This window comes from Platalea leucorodia (assembly GCF_965183815.1).
Source record: "Platalea leucorodia genome assembly, chromosome: 3".
Lineage (NCBI taxonomy): Eukaryota > Metazoa > Chordata > Aves > Pelecaniformes > Threskiornithidae > Platalea > Platalea leucorodia.
In genome coordinates, this window is record NC_138825.1 from 32,555,648 (window position 1) to 32,574,901 (window position 19,254).

Genomic DNA, 19,254 nt, shown 5'->3' on the forward strand with positions numbered 1-19,254 from the left:
ATTGTCAGTCTAATTCCTACCTTACTGGTTCTGTCCTCGATGTTGTAATCTGTTTCTGTGAATCTTTTCAATTAGGTAGTGATTTATTGGTTAGTGGGGTGGGTTTGGACAATCTCCAGCAACAGACACGAAATTCATTACCACGCCGAGCTCCGTCCTATTGCCTGCAATGCAAAGGCATGAAATTTTTTCTCCAGGAAATGAATCTTTTTCAAAGTGATTATAAGATTATATGACTAGGCTATCAAGTGATGTAAACCTGCCCATTTCCAAAAGCTTCGGTGTAGTTACACCACTTAACAAAAGGATTTGCTTCAAAATTTTTAGCTGTCCCAGCACATTAGTTGCTGATTAACTGGAGGTCTTCCTGAAGAGTGCATTTATCAGCATAAACGGACCTCTTTGTTCCCTTACATAGAGGTTTTCAGTCTGCCCAAGTTAAAGTGTTTGCCAGTTCAAAATTTATTATTTCTTGTCATCGCTTCTCTTATAGTCATCACCTCTCTGGTATTAGTCCAATTCTGTGGATTTGTCAATCACCACCACAAAGAAACCCGGAGCCAAAATAAACCTGGCACGACTTGATTTCTGTATTACAAATGTACTGGCACAAATGTTGTCCACAAAATCTCCCATTTCAAAGTGCTTGAAATCCCATTGACTTCAATTAGTAAGTTAAGCAAGTGCTTAAATGCTGTGTTTGAACTGGGGCCTGAAGACTGTGCCTTGGCCAACTAGATTTGTTGTCTTTTTTTTTTTTTTAATAGTTATGCAGCTTTTAGAGGAATTTCTATGTTTCAGTTCAGTCAAGACATCAAAAACTTGGGTGAGATCAAGGAGAACTGAAAGCAGATACCACGTTGTCTTCTGGCATCTTTCATTTACAAACTATTTGTAGTAGGTTAAGCATTAAGGATTCAAGGAGAGTGAATGAAACAATGAGATGGTCTTCTAGGACACTTCCCTCTTCCTAAAGTTATGGGGTCAAAGCTTGAAAAAAAGAAAATCTTAGTCAGGCAAAACAACACAAGGAAGGGAATTACTGACATATAAGATAAGGGAAAAATGTGGACCACTACGAAAAGGTTTTACTTCATGGTAGCTGATGGAGTCTGGCAGTTTTATACTACACGCTACTCCTGTTCTCCCTGTATGCAATTACATAGGCATATCAGTGTAATGCATGGTTATTACAAAATAACCACAACATGCTGGGAAGAACATTTTATGCTTCTTAGTTGGACAAGGCTCATCTGGTCTTAATCTGATTTTTTTTTTTTTCCTTCTTAGGGAGCATCTTCTATTTTAAGATTTAGCCAATGGAATCTATGTTAATTTGACCTCTATTAAATCAAATTTTTTCCATTATTCTCTCTGCTGATCAAAGAGCTCTGAGGCAGTTTCCTGAGAGGCAGGCATACCTTGCCGCTGGAGCAGGAAAGCAGAGCAGTGGCATGCAAATGCTCCCCCACCTTCCTCCTGTTGGGAAAGCGGCTTCCAGCCTGGCCGCCTCCTAAGCCGGCTGCTCGCGCTCAGCCTGGGACCCGTGCGCTTCCCTCGCCCAAACCCGTCTCTCCTGGGCACGCTCGCGCCGTCCCAATGGGAGGTTTTGCTGCTGTGGGAGGTAGAGCCATTGGGCACCATCCCTCTTCCCAGTGGGTCTGGGCGCCTTGCTCAGCGCTGCGGGGAAATCCTCGGGAGCGCCGCCTGCACGGTGGCTCCTCTTGGCCACGCAGCTGCTGAACAAGAGGGTGGTGGCAGCAGCTGCTTCGCCTCTTTGTTTTTGGCAGGACTGGCAGGGACTGCTGCCTTACGCAGGGCTCATTCCCGCAGGCGACTGGGAGATGGGAGCTGAGCACGCCTGGCATCAGCCGCAGCCTCCGAAGAGCAGCGCTGGCGGAGGAGCAGCCTGGCCCTGGGCTCTAGCGTGAGCCAAGGCGGGTGATGCCGGCATGGCCGACAGCGGGCCAGCAGGCTCCTGGGGAAACTCAGCCTATTCCCAACCCGCGTCAAGAGAGTTCCAGCTTTAGGCAATAGTCTGAAGGACTGAAATCTCGCACCTGGTGACTCAGGGCACGGCTATGCTGTGTGATGGAGTGGGGTGAAGAGCCCCGAGCCTGCACGGGGAGGAGCACGGCCTTTGGCTCCTACGCTGCCCAGCCGGGTCTGTCCTGCCGCTTGGCTGCGGGACGGGACGCGCCAGCTCAGCCACAGGCCAGGCGGCTGCCGGGGCAGAGCGAGGGCAGCCGGGGAGCCTCCGCACCGCCCTTCCCGGCACGCCCGCTCCCGGGCAATGCAGGTGGGATGCGGCAGGAGAGACCCAGGCCGAGGACGGAGCCGTCTCCCAGCTTCACACCGAGACCGGGCATGGCTTCCCCGTGCCCCGGCAAGGGTGGGAGCAGCGGCGCTGGCTGCAGCATGGCCGGGCCCGGCCCCCATCCCACCATGGAGCGACCGTGCCGCCCTGGACGAGTCACATCCCTGCTTTTTGCCTCAGTCCCTTGTTTGTAAAATGGACACAAATACTTCACAAGGGTGTTGTGAAACCTAATTAATTAATACCTGTAATGCACTTTGATGTCCTCGCATGAAAAGTCCTATATAACTACAAAGCATTTTTAATGCTATAAAGCAAGAACTTCTTGCTGTCTTGCCTTGGCAAAGAGGCTGATTAGATGTTATCAGTTTTGCTGTTTACACGTACAGAAACTGCTGCAGTACGGTTTGGATCCTGTTTTGTTTTTAAAAAGTAACATAGTAAAATGATGGAAGAGCTAATTCAGGGGTCTGTTCCCTGCAACATCAGGGAGCAGCCAGAACTGACTTTATATTTACCATCAATGAAATAAGCTACAGTCCTTCAAGAAAAAAAAAAACAAAAACACACAAAACACAAACCAAACCAAAAAGCTGACATATCTGTGCATACTGGTGTGTCCCGATCACACCTGCAGTAACTGTATCGAAAGGCCTGCTAGCCTGAGCTTGAGGAAAAATCCATACTACAGGAGCACTTAATCCTGCTTTTAAATTATTGTGTATGGCTTACTTTTCATAGAATTCAACTAGCTCCTAAATAAAAGCCTGTTTAGGCCAAATCTCGTTGACTATTTTTGTCTAATCTGCTGTTAAGACCGTCCCTTTTGCAGTTTTGCAACTTAAGACGCGACCTGGGGAGCTGGGAGTGAGGAGCCCTGATTGTGCCTTCACCATGAAACGCACGGCGCCGTCACGCCAGCAGACCTGATTGCAGAATGTTAAAACAGGAGGAAGCTGTGCTGTATGGCCCTTCCCTTGGAGGGCTCAATGATGTATGTGCACAGCAGAGGGATGAAAGTGCAGCTTTAAATGTTAAAATTCCCAACAGGCCTGTCCAGCACTGCATCTAAAGATGCACTAATAAGTTAATGACAAAATACAAATGTGTTGACTCCTGTAATTTAGAAAACTGGAGCCAAATGAGTCTTAATAATCCTGCTTTTCTTTCCCAATTAACACTGTTTACTTTCTGCATTTTCTTGACTTTGAAAAGTGATCCTGCACAATTCCACGTACTTGCCTCCACCTTTAGCCCTTACAGCGTGAACACAGCACCTAGACTGTGCATGGCTCAAGCAGCGTCACACTTGGTTTAAACTGGATTATAAAACTAGAATAAAACTCCATATAAACATTTACTCCACATTTACAAGATGTATTTTGCAGTCAGTCCTCCCAGGACAGGATAATTTCGCTGCACTCAGCAGTGTCGTTCCGGACCGACAGCAGCACAGCAGTGATGAGCCTCTGTGCCTTCCCTCTCTGGCTGCCAGCACCCACTTTCTCTCCCTCCCTTGAAATCTAAAACTGGCTGTAAACTTGGACGTTATCATTTTGCTAACACAAATAGGTAAATACACACACGAAGCACACCGCACAGGGCTTGGGCTCTTTGTATGCTGTCATTCCAGCAGCCACCTCAAAGCTTGGCCATGCCCAGAGTTGCCCGAGAGCAATAAGCGATTGCTCACAAGCACTTTTTTGGTCTTTTTTTTTTTGGTTTGTTTTTAATGACAACTACACCCTGTGCTCATCCGGACACCGTTTGGAGGACAGCGGGATCCCGTGCATGGCAGTGGGGCTGGCAGCGCTGCGGCTGGGCCGGGCGCTCTCGGCCCATCCTGCCCGGCGCAGCGAGAGGGGAAGGAGCCAAAGCCCAGTTCAGGTGTGAGCAGCTGGAGGCAGGAATACACACAATGAGAGGAAACTGGGTGCATCGCCTTTGCAAAACCAAATAAACACCACATTTGGGAAAAAAAGCCCCCAAAAGCTAGCTTGGATAAAATCCTTTCCTTCCCCCAGCAACAGTGGGTTGCAGAGGCTGAAGTGTTTTCACACAGAAAGCATGGCAGTGTTTGGGAGCTTTCTCTACAGTCTACAAATAAACAAAACCCAGGGAGTGTTTTGCATTCAATAGTTAATCACAGTTGGCTGAGTGTTTATATTTTTCTTCACTGTAAAGGCATTCTTGGTCCGCCTCCCAAACAGCTTGTTTTGTCTGCGAGATTTAATCTTGAGTGGCAGGACTAGGCGCAAAGACAAACCTCAAAACAATTCTTATTTTTCTATAGCAAGATGTCAGGATGTAAAAGCTAACTCCCCTGGAAACTGGACCCTCAGGCTGGCATGCGCAGGGCTTCTTGCTACAATTTCCAGTCTGCCTTGATATGGTGGCCCATGAAGCAGCTCATTTCACTCGGTTTTAACCCCTTCCTGTTTGTGAACTGCTCTTCAAATAGTCTAAACAACTCCAAACAACTAGAATTCAATGCACGTTGGACCAGTTTCCAGCCCTAGCTCCTCCCTGAAGAAGCATCTTGTTTGTATACAGGGAGCATTGGCTCCAGATGCCCAGCCTACTTTCAAATCCAAACATGGTTTTTCTTCAAGGCAACATCAAGGTACCTTTCACAAAAACGAAGGGATGATGCAATACGTCTATAGTGCTTCAAGTACTCAAGCCACTTTGCTTGGAATTAGCTTGGGCAGTTACTTAAGAACACCGTGTTGTACGGACATCAGCCATGGTTTTGCAGCCATCCCTACTAACACAAGTGAGTGACTGAAAAAGTACTGAATTTATCTCTTTGCACTTCTAAGATCTAAAACCGGTTAGAAACAGTGACCTCTCACCACTTTTGCTCTTCATTTTGTTTCCATGTGCTATTGCCTCTGAACAATCTTTAAAGGTAGATAATATCAGGTTGTGCTTACATCTGTATCACGGGTTTTAAAAAAGTTAGTAAAACCACATCCAAGCTGCCCGAGAGGTATGTCTGCAGGTCATTTAGTCCAACCTTTCGCTTGAAGCAGGACTATCACCAGCTGCTAGATCAGGACTGCCATGGCTTTGCCTACACGTCTCACAAATCCCCAGGGAGACGCCCTAACCTCCGGGAGCATCTCTTCCACTGCTGGACTGTGTCCTCTTGGTGGAAATGCTCTCTGCCCTGGGCTTGGTGTCCTAGAGATTTGTGCTTTTGATGGTGTCACTTCTGGAAGAAGAATTTTTGATAAAAGTCTTTCCCGTAAGCATAATCTGACAGAGCCTGAAGGAAGGAGTCATGAAACTCCCCGCACTTCAAGCATACGACCTGCTTCTTGAGCCTGCTCCAAGGTATCTCTGGAGCAGAAAAGAAAAAAAAACAAAACACTCCACACAGTATAGCTAATGTGGGGACCCTTTTGCCAGAGTATATCACAGTGCTGAAAACATGGCTCCATTTTAAAAAGGGCCAAATAATCCCATGATCCATTTCTAAAACACCATAATAAAAATAATGCTAAATTGAACAAAATGGCCATTACAAACGCAGAAGAAATACTCCTGTCATCCATAAAAAGCACGACCAACCAAGCGATCAGATGATTTTGGAATCTCTCTTATAAAGTACTCCAGCACCGGCTAATGTCAGAGACAGGGAATCGGATTCAACCGAGCGATGTCCTGACAGACACCACCTCCTCTTCGAACCAGGCACCCCCGAGCGTTGTTCGCAGCCTTGCTTTTAAAAGCCTTTTCCTCATGAGCAGGCATTTACCCAGCTTTGCATGAGCAATCCCTGTCGGTGCTGAACACCCATCCGCTGGAAGAGAGGAAGGCAGGATCAAGTTGCGGGGGTTTTTCATGCAACCTGCCCATAATTAGCCTCAAGCAGTGGCTGAGTCACTCACAAGAGTCCCGGGTGCTATTAGGACCAGACACGCCATGGCCCAGCGTATAATTATACCAGCCACCACCGTGCGGAAACTGCTCCATTTAGCTATCTGACCCCATTAGACAGAAGTTGTTATTTCTTCTTGGCTACAAGTGCTGTGGGTGCTCTGAAGAGGACGAGCCCAATTCTCACAGCACAAACTCATTCACCCAAACTCACCTCTTTCTTGCTGAAACCAGAAGATGCCGTCCTCTTTCCCGCTCCACCTGTGGGCTGTTTGAGAGCACCCCTGTGGTCCAGAGGCAAACAGAGATGCTGAGACACAGCACCTACTGGGTACAAGGGACAGGGAGGTGAGTGCAGAAAGTCTAGGAAACGCAGCACGCTACAGTATCTCTTTCACCAGAGAGTGACGATAAAACAACCATTGAAACAAGCCACGGAACTGAAGAAATGTTAAGAAACAAGCTGTTTCTATAATACAGATTTTTATTTGGACATTTTGCTTCCCCTTCTCATAACGAGGATAGAAAAGTTCAGATGGGAAGCTGGTTGCTGATGGCCCCTGAACTTTTTACCTCTAGGGCTGGCGACACAAGGAGAAAGCTTTCTGCAGCGTTCGCTCTCCGGTAGAACTGAGGCAGCTGAACAGAGAGCAGGCTCGGTTGGCCAAAACACACAAGAAATCACCCTTACTGGCAGGGCTGTACTTGGGTTGCGGCTGGATTTTGCAGCTGCCTTTTCATACCAAGGCGTTAAGAGGAAATGCCCAGCTTCAGCAGCAGCAGGGTGGCACTCCCCTCTGGCACAGCTCCTCTGTTGGGTACAAAAATGACCCTAGCCCCAGCTGATGAGCAATCAAAGCCCATTACCTCCTGCAGCTGGGGTCTCACGGAGAGGGAGCAAGGGGGACCTGGGTAGCGGAGGAGGCTGCGCACGGCGACTGAGCCAGCGGAGGCCGTTTCGCTAGCCCTCTGAGGAAAAGCAAAAAAAGGTCAGTTTTTGTCACTCCTGGTTGTCATCCTGTCAGACCGAGTTCAAGCGGGGTTTGCTGGGAGGGGTGTGCGGTGCTTGGGCTGCTGCTGACTGTGCAGTTCAGAGAAGAAATGCACGGCTCCAACCTCGAGCTGCTGCTCTCACACCAGTGCTACACCCCCTTCGAAAGACACAAATAACCTCGACGGCTCTGATTTTTAAACAAGTACTGAAAAACTTTTGCTGAAAGGGACAGTGGAATAAAGGAAACAAGACGTCATATTATAATCAGCTTGAATCGTTTCAAATAAACACCGAGGTAATAAAATGTACCCTGTTTGCTGGCAGGCCTGATGGCTTACAAAGCACTCGCCCCGCCCAAATCAAGGGCTTGAAATGGAGCAGCAGTGGAACAGAAACCCCGATAGTGTAAAATTTGCTTTTCCCTGGTACCGCGTTGCCATCCTCAGGGATAGAACAAGCATCATTAGGGTTTAAATAGAGTTTGATGAAAACATGGAGCACCCCAAGGATCAATTTTCACCACGGGCAGCTGCAGCACGAGGCATTAATTCTTCACCCTCTCTGGTGACAGGAGAAACGCGGGGAGCTGTAGGCACAAATAACATTAGACTTCTAGTGGGTATTTTGCTTTTCATGCCTGCAATTAAACGCTTGCTTTACTTCCTGTTGTTTAAAACTGTATTTATTCTTTAGCGCTGCAAGAAAAACCTCCTGTATTTTTTTTAATTTGCGCTGGGGACACGTTTGAAGGCCCATATTGTAGACTCAGCAAGTGGCAGGGCAGCCGCCAAACCTTGCTTCCTTTGTTGATTTCTTGATGATTTAAGACCTATTTTCAGCAGCTGATCCCAGTTCCCCCCCTGCCTTTTTGCTTGGTAACTACCATTTTAACAAAATGGTGTTTGTGCAGTGCCTTGGAACCAAGAATTGAGCTTTTAAACGTAAGACAGGGAACAGAATAGGAAAAGCAGCACTAAAATCACCTACACGCCATGGCTTTTCAAGCCCCATGCTTCATGCTTAAAAATATATAGCAGAACCCTTGCGTTCCTGTCGAATATTAGACTGCTAGCGTTATTTCTTACGTAGCTAAAATTACTTGCATGTTTCTGATATTTGTGTTGTTTACCTTCCCCCAGCACAAAGTTTGAAATTATTCTCTGAATCTACAGAAGTCAGTTAAAAAAAAAAAAAGAAATTACAAAAACCTGTACTGTTGATGTACATCATTGTTCAGATTTTTACTGGCTTTGCCCATAGGGACGAACCCTATTGTTCCAAAGTACAAACAGGAAAAGATATAGCCTGATCAATGGTTTATTTAGGTGCAGGCTTCCTTCAGAAAAGGAGAATACACTTTCCCCCTGCTGATGCTAAGATGCAAATTAAACCAAGATTTGGTGCAAAAAATGTATCCAGTGCTATCAGCATAATTATCCTCTCTGTTCCGGGTAACAACAGAGTATTTTCTCAGAATTATTCTGTTGTGGAGAATACAATACTTAGCTTAATAAATAAAAAACAGTTTCTAGAGTAAGACTGATTATTTTTACATCAAATCATTCTGGATTTAATGTACGTCCATACGATGCTGGCACACACTTGGAACAACTACTGGTTGCCTTGTTAAAACGTAAACCTCGAAGCTGCTAAAAATAGCAGTGAGGACGAAACAAAATTGTCCCAGAACATTACAGACACCTGAAAATAAAAACTGAAAAGGAGATGACTTAAGGGATTTTCAGTAACACTTACGAAGTAAGAAACAGTGTAACCTTTAGGATTAATGAGCGTTACAATACGTCAATTACAGAGACATAAGTAATTTAAGGGAAGAGCATTCACTAGCAGTCAAGTTTGGTCACAGATTTCATTTGCTTCACAGGGCAGGGACAGCACCCTGTAATTAACAGTCATGGTCAGAAGCTGTGTCCAAAGCTCGTTACCTTCTCGCAGCACGCCTTTCTCACAAAGCCGGAAAGGTGAGAAACTCCCCTTCTCCACTGACAGAGGACACTACTCCTTCATCTCCATGTACCTCTGCCACATAGACGTGGTATTAGAAACATATTTCAGACCTGCAGGGGTGACCCTCGCATGCTGCCACAGGTTTCTACTGCCTGCTGCTTCTCCGGTTGTTAAGGGTAGTGACATAGGAGGAGGAGGATGTCCAAGCAGCAGTCTCTACTCACCACTTAAACAGGTTTTTGACCTCTGCTACACCCCCAGCCTTGTATTAGGAGGCACTGCTTGACAGAGACTAACCAAACCTATTCCCCTCTTGCCCAGGTAAGAAGTCTTTTTGTGTAAAACCACCTGAAGTGAGACTTAAGGTACTGCGCTTCATTGCTAAATCTAGTCTTCCGACTGATTCAGCAAAGATGCTTATTGCTGCAAGTGCCAGACGGGATGAGAGGAAGGAAACACACATAGAAACATGCCTAGTGAGGGTCTAACAACCCGCAGGAGATCCGTGCTAATTCTAGCAATGATTTCTTCTCGAAATCTCAGTCAAGTCTACTTCATATTTGAAAAGGAGGATGTTCAAGGACACGGAGATACTGAAAACACTGCCGATTCAGCAAACAGAACGTGCTGATCAACGAAGTGATGACCAGCAGAACAGAAAGATCAATGAAGGCCAAACTATGTATGATATAGTCAACTTTTATTTATTCTTCCAGCTGTTTGTCCAGTCTTTCCAGCAAGTTCACAAAAAGTCGAACTTTGAATCCGAAAGATTTGTTATTACTTCTAGCACAGTGGATTACGTATGCAGATGAATAAAGGCTTGACTGTAAGTTTGCACTTTAAGGACCTTTGGAAAATTGTGCATTAATGGGGCTTAGTAACTAGAGACTGCATTCTTTCAATCAAAATCATGACAGAGTAGAATTCAGGCTTTTCAATATGTTCGTAACATTGCTATTTTTCTCCTGTGTTCTGTGGTTCTCATAAACCAAAGAAACTAGCCTAAGTCTGACTGCTCATTTTAATGGCATGTATCACATTATTGGAAAGAAAGCACTGAAAGTCTCATTGCCATTAAACTGGCCACAATGGATATTATCATAAACCAGGAGATAACAGAAATAACTCCAACTTATTAGATTACAACTTTTGTGGCTAACTTAAATGCCTTCAACACATACTTGATTTGATATAAAATTATTCAAATTCACTCTCTTTTCTGATGTAGTATTTATATGGTAACCCTCCTCCTGGAGAGAAAAGTTCACTCATTTCCATGTTTTTCCTCCCAGTACCCCATTTGTAGTGCTAACACCAATATGTTCTTCTGAGAACTATCAGGAAGGGCTCCGTAAAATACTGTACAGGTCAAAGAGTGCAGGGTGGCTTTGAAATCAGAAAATGTTCATTAAGTGGAAGAAAAATGCCTTTTCTTCTAATCTGAAAATTGATAGGCTTGTAGACTTTATCTTAAACACAAACAGTTCAGTTTCTCAACTTTTCTACCTTTTAGTTTTTTTTTTTTAAATACTACCAGTTGTAGCATAACATGAAATCAGACTGAAACCATCAGTTCGTTTCCATATATGCTAGTGAAAAGTTGGTGAAACTATTGAATTCAACAGAAGGAATTGCTGGTTTAGGCTTTTTATATTCTCAAAGTCTTTTCTTACATGGCTTCTAAAACTCTTAGTCCTTTAATAATAAAGTAGTCCTTTGTCCAGAATTACTAGGACTGAGGTGAAGGATGTATTTTCGGTTGAAAATGCGTGCTAATTCTGAAGAGCAGACCTCCTTTTGGAAACGTTATGCAATTGCTGGCCTTTGAATCACGGTAACTTCTGAAAAGATAAAAAAAAATACTGGTGCCACTTGGACAGTGAGGTGTGTAAAGCAAACACTCTGTTCGTGGGGCAATCACTACAACACTGAATCAAACACAAGGTTATAAAATGTAAGATTCCAGGAACCTACTGATGCAACTTGAGGGTTTGGATTTTGCCTTTTGAAGATGCTAGAGATTTGTTTCTATCAGATTTTGAATACTATGAGAACAAATGTTTTTCATTCTCCTTCTCCCACCCCATTCAAAAGAGTTAGGTTATTCTTGACTATGTGTGCGTGGCTTTGACTTTTACCTGAAGAATGCAGATGCGAGATCATCCCGGTAATACCAAACAATGCCTGTTTTCAGTCATTTAAGGTTGTTCCCTTATGGTTTTGCTGTTCACATAAAACCATTACCCTCCACATCTGCTGTAAGTCTTGGTTTGCCTGCAAAAGCCTAATGCAATGCCTCCACCGAGGGAATTCAGGCTCAGACCTTTGGAGCCGTTTACAGCCCTCAGATAATGCAGCGAGAGTCACAAGCGGGTGGGTCACAGGACAGAATATGCCCCCTCCTCCGTAGATTTGCAATAAGGCTTCCGATTTTGTTTGCAGCTTAATTTCCAGCCAAGAACTTCACTATTAAACATAAACTAAAATTTTGCCTATAAACTAGCTAAAAATGCCTGTAGTTTCTAGAGCTAAATTATTTGCATAATTCTTAATTATTAAGCTTCACTGCTCAAAACCCATCTACGTTTCCTATGTGGACGTTCCCCTGGAAAGCACTATTTTTAATGTAAAATAACAAGTTTTAGAAAGGGTAGGAGAATGCTGCCAATCAAGTAATTTGATGACATTTCATTGCATAAGTAGATAGTGGTGCTATAGCGAATAATTTCAAACTAAATGTTTTCCAGTGCCACTGTATCATCTGCATACTATTCATTTAGTTCCTTATATTTAGCAGAAGTAGGGCACATTTTCCATATGCCGTTTATAAGCAACACACACTCTGTTAATTTTATTCCTTACTGGAAAGTACCCTGGTCTATTTACAAATTAATTTGGGAAGTGACATCGTGACAGTTAGCCCCGACTGGTGCGCCTGACACAAGCGTGAAAGAAAGGATGAATAGGTGGGATTTTACATTTGGCATTTCAGAATTAGGGGAGGTAATGTTTCCAGTTATGTACACTTAAAATTATTTCTGAGAAGACTAGTTGAACTTAAGCATTAAGCTAAATACCTATAGCCCTACATTATTTCATCAGTTATTTTCCAAGACATCATTCATTCCTTTGTTGAAAGTTTGCTTCTTAGCAGTATTTGTCTTACTTGGAAAAATTACAGGTCTATGAAAGAGCTTTGTTTTGTTATACTGATTCATATAACTAGTTTCTTGCGCATTGGTGCTAAAGAAGTAGAACTTTTTTATAATGGCAAGGGGAGTTCATTAGAAAACCACCAAAATTGTACAACTGGAAATAAAAACAAAGCATAAAAGCATAGCATTTCATATAAGATGAGCTTTCAACTGAAATATTAAAAAAACCCCTCCAACACCCTGCCATATTAATATCAGACCAACTTGAAAGGCACTGAGAATTGAACTGTGCAACTCATATCCATACCTGTGAGAATAACAACCACAGTGAGATGCAAACCTCCAAGGCAGAATATGGCACTGTACAGTCCACTAGGCATTCCTGGTACATACGGCAGTTTTCTATTTTCTTAGGATAAGCTGGAAATGTTAACTAAATATATAAATTACATAGTATTTCTGTGGAAAAAAAAATATCCAATTTATACCACCTGAAGACAAGGAAACAAGGCATAACACACAGGACACTGTTGGCACGAGAAAATGTTATCACATCAAAACACACCCTTTTAAATTTAATCCAGTGGATATATAAAGGAATGGTGGTGGCAGAGGCAAAGGGACAGGACGAATACCAAATATTCAGTTTTAAGCATGCTAGTGAGGTTTTTGTTTCAGAAATCTGACAAAAACTGAAGCTACCAAAACCATTTCAGAGGCAAGAAAGCACCTATCAAGACAGTCCAACCCATTTCCAGGCATTCTTCTTGTGGGCTGACACATGCAGACTGAAGGATCTGTCCAGTATCATCTCCGTGCCCGAGGCTGCCTAAAGCTTCCCATTAGCAAATGCCGCCTCCTGGAACTGAGGGACAAACGTTTTGAAATATGCCCTAGTGAAAAAAAAAGAAAATGCATGGTTAGGAAGGAGTAAACTTAGAACACGGCGTGTGCATGTATGTAGCCAGCGTTTTAACAGAGAAGCATCATGTTACCATGCTCAGTCCGTTATTAGATCTCATAAATAGGTAGTGTTTTTCTTACAAGTTTTTAGTACGCAACAGATCCATACACTTCAGCTTTCTAGACCCAGCAGTGCTTCTTTCCTCAGTGTCCTCACCACTAACCACCTCTTAACGTGGTCAACATCAGTAACTTGACACTGTCAGATGAGCCTGATGAACCACCCGTATTTTATCCAATGCAAAGCTCCAGAGACAAATTGTATTATCCACTGGAAAATAAACCTTTCAATGGCTGTAGAAGCAAGAAACACTTAGATGAGCCACAAGCATGGCTATGCCACTGGTTGCAGCATTTTATAACTGGAACTTTTTGATGCAGTTGATGTTCACCATGTTTCTGGGACAAAAGGTTGGGTTTTTTTCCCTATGTTGAAGAAAGCTTCACATATGGTACCAAAGGCCCAAAGACAGACAAGTCAGCAGAGCAGGAAAATCGTGAAAAGAAGTCAGAATATGTGCAGGAGATAAGCTCTTTATCTGTCTCCTTACAGAAACCTTGACGCAATACAGTGTCACTGTTGATGGCAGTAGTTTACATAAGACGTACTGAATAAATACTAACACTTTGGATGAACTGTAATTCCTTTTCTTAGACTCTGAAAATTAAGATGTGCTTTGTACATTTTGGATCTTAGTCTATATTCTTTACAAAGAATCGAGTGACTCATAGATCTGTAAAATGAGCTGAACCCAAGTATCCAAAATTGAGTTTGAACTGTACCTTTGAGTTTATTGCACTGAAATACTCAACCATGTACTAAACGTATTTTATGTGTCCAAATGATACCCTTTATTTGCAAGTTATATTAGAAGCGGCTTCATCATTCTGACTACTACTTTCTGCACCAAACTTTCACTTTCTCTACTTTTTTTTTTTTTTTTTTTTAGATTTTGTTTGCTGTTCATATCACTGGTCTTTATAAATTTCTATGCAAGAAGAACCTCTTCCTGTTCTCCCCACCAAAAAAAAAAAAAATCCAAAGTGAGAATAGCTGCAATGATGTTCATTACATTTCTGATCTCTCTGCTGATATACCTCCTGAAGCAAACATATGCTGATCGTCTTCACAATCTTGACATGTATTTCATAATTTGGGTAGAAGTTTTGGCAATCACTGAACACCAATCATACCTCCTTACATCCAAAAACGTCGCAAGATCACAAAAGAGAACACTCCCCTCTCTTTGTGAAGTTGTGCCTGGCAAATTAATTAACAGATAGCTGCAGTCAGCTTTTGTACAAAAGCTGTAAACACACACGAGATGCCGTCCAAAGATTAACAGAGCAATAGAAAGTAAAAGCATTTCTGGACTGAGGAGCTGAGCCCAGAAATGGAAAAGAAAAGCAAAAACCAGCACACACATTTTATAGCATACACAGATTGTGCTGTGTATTTACAGAACGCACTCTTGATTTACTGAATCAAAGTTCAGAAAGCAGCCCTCGTAATTATGCCCACAAAAGTGATTGTTCATCCTGGCACACACGCACACATGAACCAGCTGAGAAGGTATGCCTGTCACCTCGTCTTAACAGTTGAATGCCATTTCTGTGTTCATGTGTTTATAGCATACATTTGAAATCATAGCCTATGTATGTCCTGGTCAGCTCTACGTCAATTTGCTAGCTCAAGGAATATCACTTGCACATTGTCAATGCCAGGATCTATCATCCTTTTATTTCTCCTTGCATTATCTGTCCTAACATTTAATTATATTTCTTCTCCTTGCTTATTTTAAGTAGCTTCTTCCTTCCCCTTTGATAGCTTCTCTGCAGACTCTTCTTCCATGCACATGCTCTTCTTACTGACTTGATAAATGTTACTTAAAACTTCCCCCTTCCTAAACTGTAGAAATTCTTAATCATTAAATGGAATATAAGCAGAAGTATTTTCCTATGTTTTATTTCTTTTCTGAAACACCTCCTTTATAGCATTTCTGTGCTTTGTATTAAAACCACACTTATTGCATTCAATGACTTTTCTTTAAGGTAAATTCCAGAACGAATGCTTCTGATACCACATACACCCTCCCACACCATCTTTAACTACACCAACATCCTTTCTTTTCACTGATTCCTGCAGTAGAGCTTGTATCCTTTGCTGCAAAACTAAATCTAACACCTCCCTACATTCTGATCAGATGTACTATATCAAAGATGATGTTATTTCACTGGTAGTTCAAATGAACCTCTTGGAAATGCTCCATACACTACAAAAATTCCATTAGTACTTCGTAATTTGTAAATGTCTACTTTTTTCTTTCCATACTTTACAGTACATGTTTCCATAATTTAAAGTACAAGTTTGCCCTTATCATTTGTGGTCTTGTCCAGACTGAAGCAAATGTAGTACCAAACGTTTACCCAGGATATGTTTCTCCATTTCTGGCTCTCTCCCACACACTCTAGGTATCTGAGATTAAAGAAATTTTGGAAAAAAACATTTGGATAATTATGATTCATCACACACACAAAATAAATTACCCCCCCCAACCCAAAACAAAAAAGACCCTTCAAAGAGCTCCAAAAGCACAATATACTTGATAGGACTGTACCAGCTACAGCACATTTAACAGACTGAAGAGGAAAGATGGGGAAGTAGGAGAAGGGAGGTTAAACTGCTTCGATATTAATGAATACTGCATATAGGGAGGGAATGGCAAGCGTTAGTGTAGAAAAGTAACGAGACTTATTTTCGGTATATATGAAGGAGTAGAACAGGCAGCAAATACATTACTCATTATTACAGTGTGTTGGAATTTCTTTTTTTTTAAATCACATGACTTTTTCAATGGAAAATTTTATTTTTACCTAGTTGCGTGCATTTCTGTGGAAATGCTACTGAGTTTTCACCAGGAAAAGAAGGAAAAGAATGAGGTACTTTGGTTTGGGTTGACCTGAGAAGAGATGTTCTGGTTTGTAGAACTGAGCCTAAATTTGGTATCAACCTGCTTATTTGCGGTCCAGCGTCTCAGAGATGATGTATCTAGTCACACAGACAATGCCCTTGTGCATCACAGGAGTCATAAGTATAAACATAACAGCAGAAGTAGTCTCTTCAAAGGACCCAGTCCATGAAGAATGATGGGATAAATCATTAAAACTTCTGCTTCCAGGAAGCACTGTGCTACTGCTAGGAGATGCATTTTTTTTTCACATCTTACAAGGAAAATTTTTTTCAGAACTTTTTATCTGAAGTTTGGGACAAAACCATATGTTAAAATATTTGAATTTCCTATGAAATGGAAATTCAGACTGTTTTGTCCACTGCAGAGACTACCAGTAAGGAGGAACAGGACAAGCATCAATTACTGGCTGAGTGAGTAAGCTTCATCTATCAACCAACTGGCATTGAGCTCAAAGTCTACATATTTCCACACAAATAGGACTATGACATGGACATATTATGTCACAATAGATTACATGAAATAACTGTAAAAGAAATACAAAATTTTCTGAAGGACAATACTCTGCTACAGCCTGGATGGTAAGGGCCTCTTTTACATGGAATACTATTTCTTTTAGAAAGGTTTTAAATTGATGGAAACACTCATACTCCAGCATCCTGCACATACAGGCACAGAGAAACTGTGAATGTAAACATGAACTTTGGAAAAAGATTTGTTTCTCATACCCTATTCACATAAATCTATTCATACAAATTTACACCCTCAATGAATTTGATCTGTGCTACAACACACAATTCACATAAAAATCTCACCATTTTTTGTTTCAGACACTTTGCCACATGATACTTTCAAGTATCTCGGAAGTGTTTTGAAATTATTATTTTTACATCCAGTAGATACGCTTTTCAGCTCTAGAGAACTGTTATTAAAAAATATTCAGTAATTTGGGTACCTGTTGAATTAGACCGAAGATGCAGAAAGCTAACCTGATCTATGGTTTCTCTAGGCTGTGTCGCATGGCAGAAATCAGTTTTTGATCAATGCTTTTTCTCCTTTCTGGGAAACACAGAGTTCCTTCTTTCTCCTGCTTTACCATGCTCTCGGTGGGTCTATGTCACACTGACCTTACACCAAGCTCAGAAGAACCGCATAACATGCTCCTTCAAGTACAGAGAAACTGGTTTGTACAAAATCCACAGATATTCTTTGCGTGAGTGTTGAGTACAATGGCTCTGCATCCCTCTTGTAATGGTTTAGATCTTAGCTTGAACAGTGTTTAAAGAGTTGCTTTCTTTTCAGCTTAGAGTGGGTGCCAATCTTCATACGCTTACAGGCACATGTCTAACTCTTTGTTGAGTGTCTTACTGTAAGAATCTTTTTTTTTTTTTGTCTATTTGTTTTGTTTCCTCAAATGATCATTTTCCAAGTTCAAGGTAGCAAGTTACGGGGTTTCTATGGAAATTTTTCTTCAGCACTCCAGAAAACAACACATTTTGCTGTAGTTAACCACTATATACACTTGATACGGTACATTGAATTTCAGGTGCTACGCTCAAGGACATCTGCTGAGAGTAAAGCACTTATCTTTCCTTCACCTTATTATCCAGTGGAAAGAAAGTCTTGCTGTTGCAAATGGTAAGTATATAAAGAAGGTAGAATTGGATCACTCGTTGTTTACATGTTTTCTAGTGATATAAAACACTGACTGTAGTACAAGGTCTCAAGAAGCACATACACGTCTAAATCCTACAGTGTGGGTTTGCAGTGCTTAAAACATACTTGACTCAGAATTAACATGCTTTTATGAAATTTCATTCTAATTGTAATGTTTTTTCTAGTATAACTTAGTGTTGAGTTTTTAAAATGTAGTTGGTAGAAAATCTGCATTGATCATTTGATAATGATCTTTTGCCTTCAGATTCCTATGCTGAAAATCTGCAAAGATTTTAAATTACGTAGCTGTGATCTCCCATCAAACACTTCACATATATTTATGGTGAAAGCATTCTAAAACTGTAACGCACTTGTTTTCTGCTATTGCTTTTACTTGACTGGTGCTACAGCCAACTATACAATGGTGTTCTAGTTACTGCTCATTGTGTAATGAAGTTAGAAGAGTTGTCTAGGTGTTTCTATTTCTCTTAAAATCTTCATGTGGGAAATTTGGAGCAGAACATAAGAGATTCAAACTCCGTGAGGAAAAAAGCATACAAAATGCCATACCAATGAGATTTCTGCTTTTTGTGTCTGGGACAAGGACATTCATCATGGGGTGATGAATCATCTTCCTAAGTCATTCACAAAACACATTCCCCTTAAACTCCTCAGTTCAAGAGTACCAAGTTTTTCAGCACGCTGATCTCAAATTCATCCATGCTAGCCCTGTTTGCACTCATATATTTTATGTGTTTCAGCTCAAGATGTGGGAGTTTCAAGTGCCTTTTCCATCAAGAGATGATCTGAGGAAAAGGAAGGGGATGAAGTAATCCTGATGGTCCACATCAAGCACCGACTTAGCTGTATAGCAACGTCTACTACCAGCACACCGTATTCTGCCCTTGCACATTCTTTACTGGCAAATGAAAGCCCTTGAGCTGAAATCTCCATCTCTTCACCAAGACACATGGGCTGTCCTTACTTTTTCTCACCGTATCAAGCGCATGTATTGTGTTCCTTGCCATCAGAAGACTTAGGTTATTGTACTTGGATTTTTCCTAGTATTGGCTTTGAGAGCAAACTTTAAATTCTTACTACCCATTATTTCAATATTCTAATTCATTCTTGTAAAATGTTTTAGTACCTACCTTGACTATGGTTTAATTCTGAAAATATTAGGCTCTAATTATAGAACAACCTTAGTGTATTCAAAATCATAATAGCTAGTATACTTGATAAATACATCCATTTTCTCCTAGTCTAGGCAAGGCATACAGGAAAATGTGGGGTTCTTTTCCTCAACCTCTTCAAGCTAATATGTCTGACTGGGCCAGGCACTCC

The 19,254-nt window shown here is 41.9% G+C and overlaps 1 protein-coding gene across 2 annotated transcripts in view; it reads right to left on the reverse strand.

Moving 5' to 3' along the window:
* Positions 1 to 9,892: 9,892 nt before the first annotated feature.
* The window catches only part of BABAM2 (BRISC and BRCA1 A complex member 2), a 173,908-nt gene continuing 164,546 nt past the window's right edge, over positions 9,893 to 19,254 (reverse strand). Inside the window, exons 12-13 of one of the 2 annotated variants that reach the window (XR_014227553.1) lie at positions 12,630 to 13,215; positions 9,893 to 11,008 (exon numbers count right to left, since the gene is read on the reverse strand). Coding sequence is in view for 1 of the 2 variants with exons in the window: in XM_082305426.1 (XP_082161552.1) it covers positions 13,152 to 13,215 (64 nt within the window). In the remaining variant the exon portion in view is untranslated. Of the gene's footprint in view, positions 13,216 to 19,254 lie in introns of both variants that reach the window. The other variant, XM_082305426.1, reaches the window with a different exon arrangement.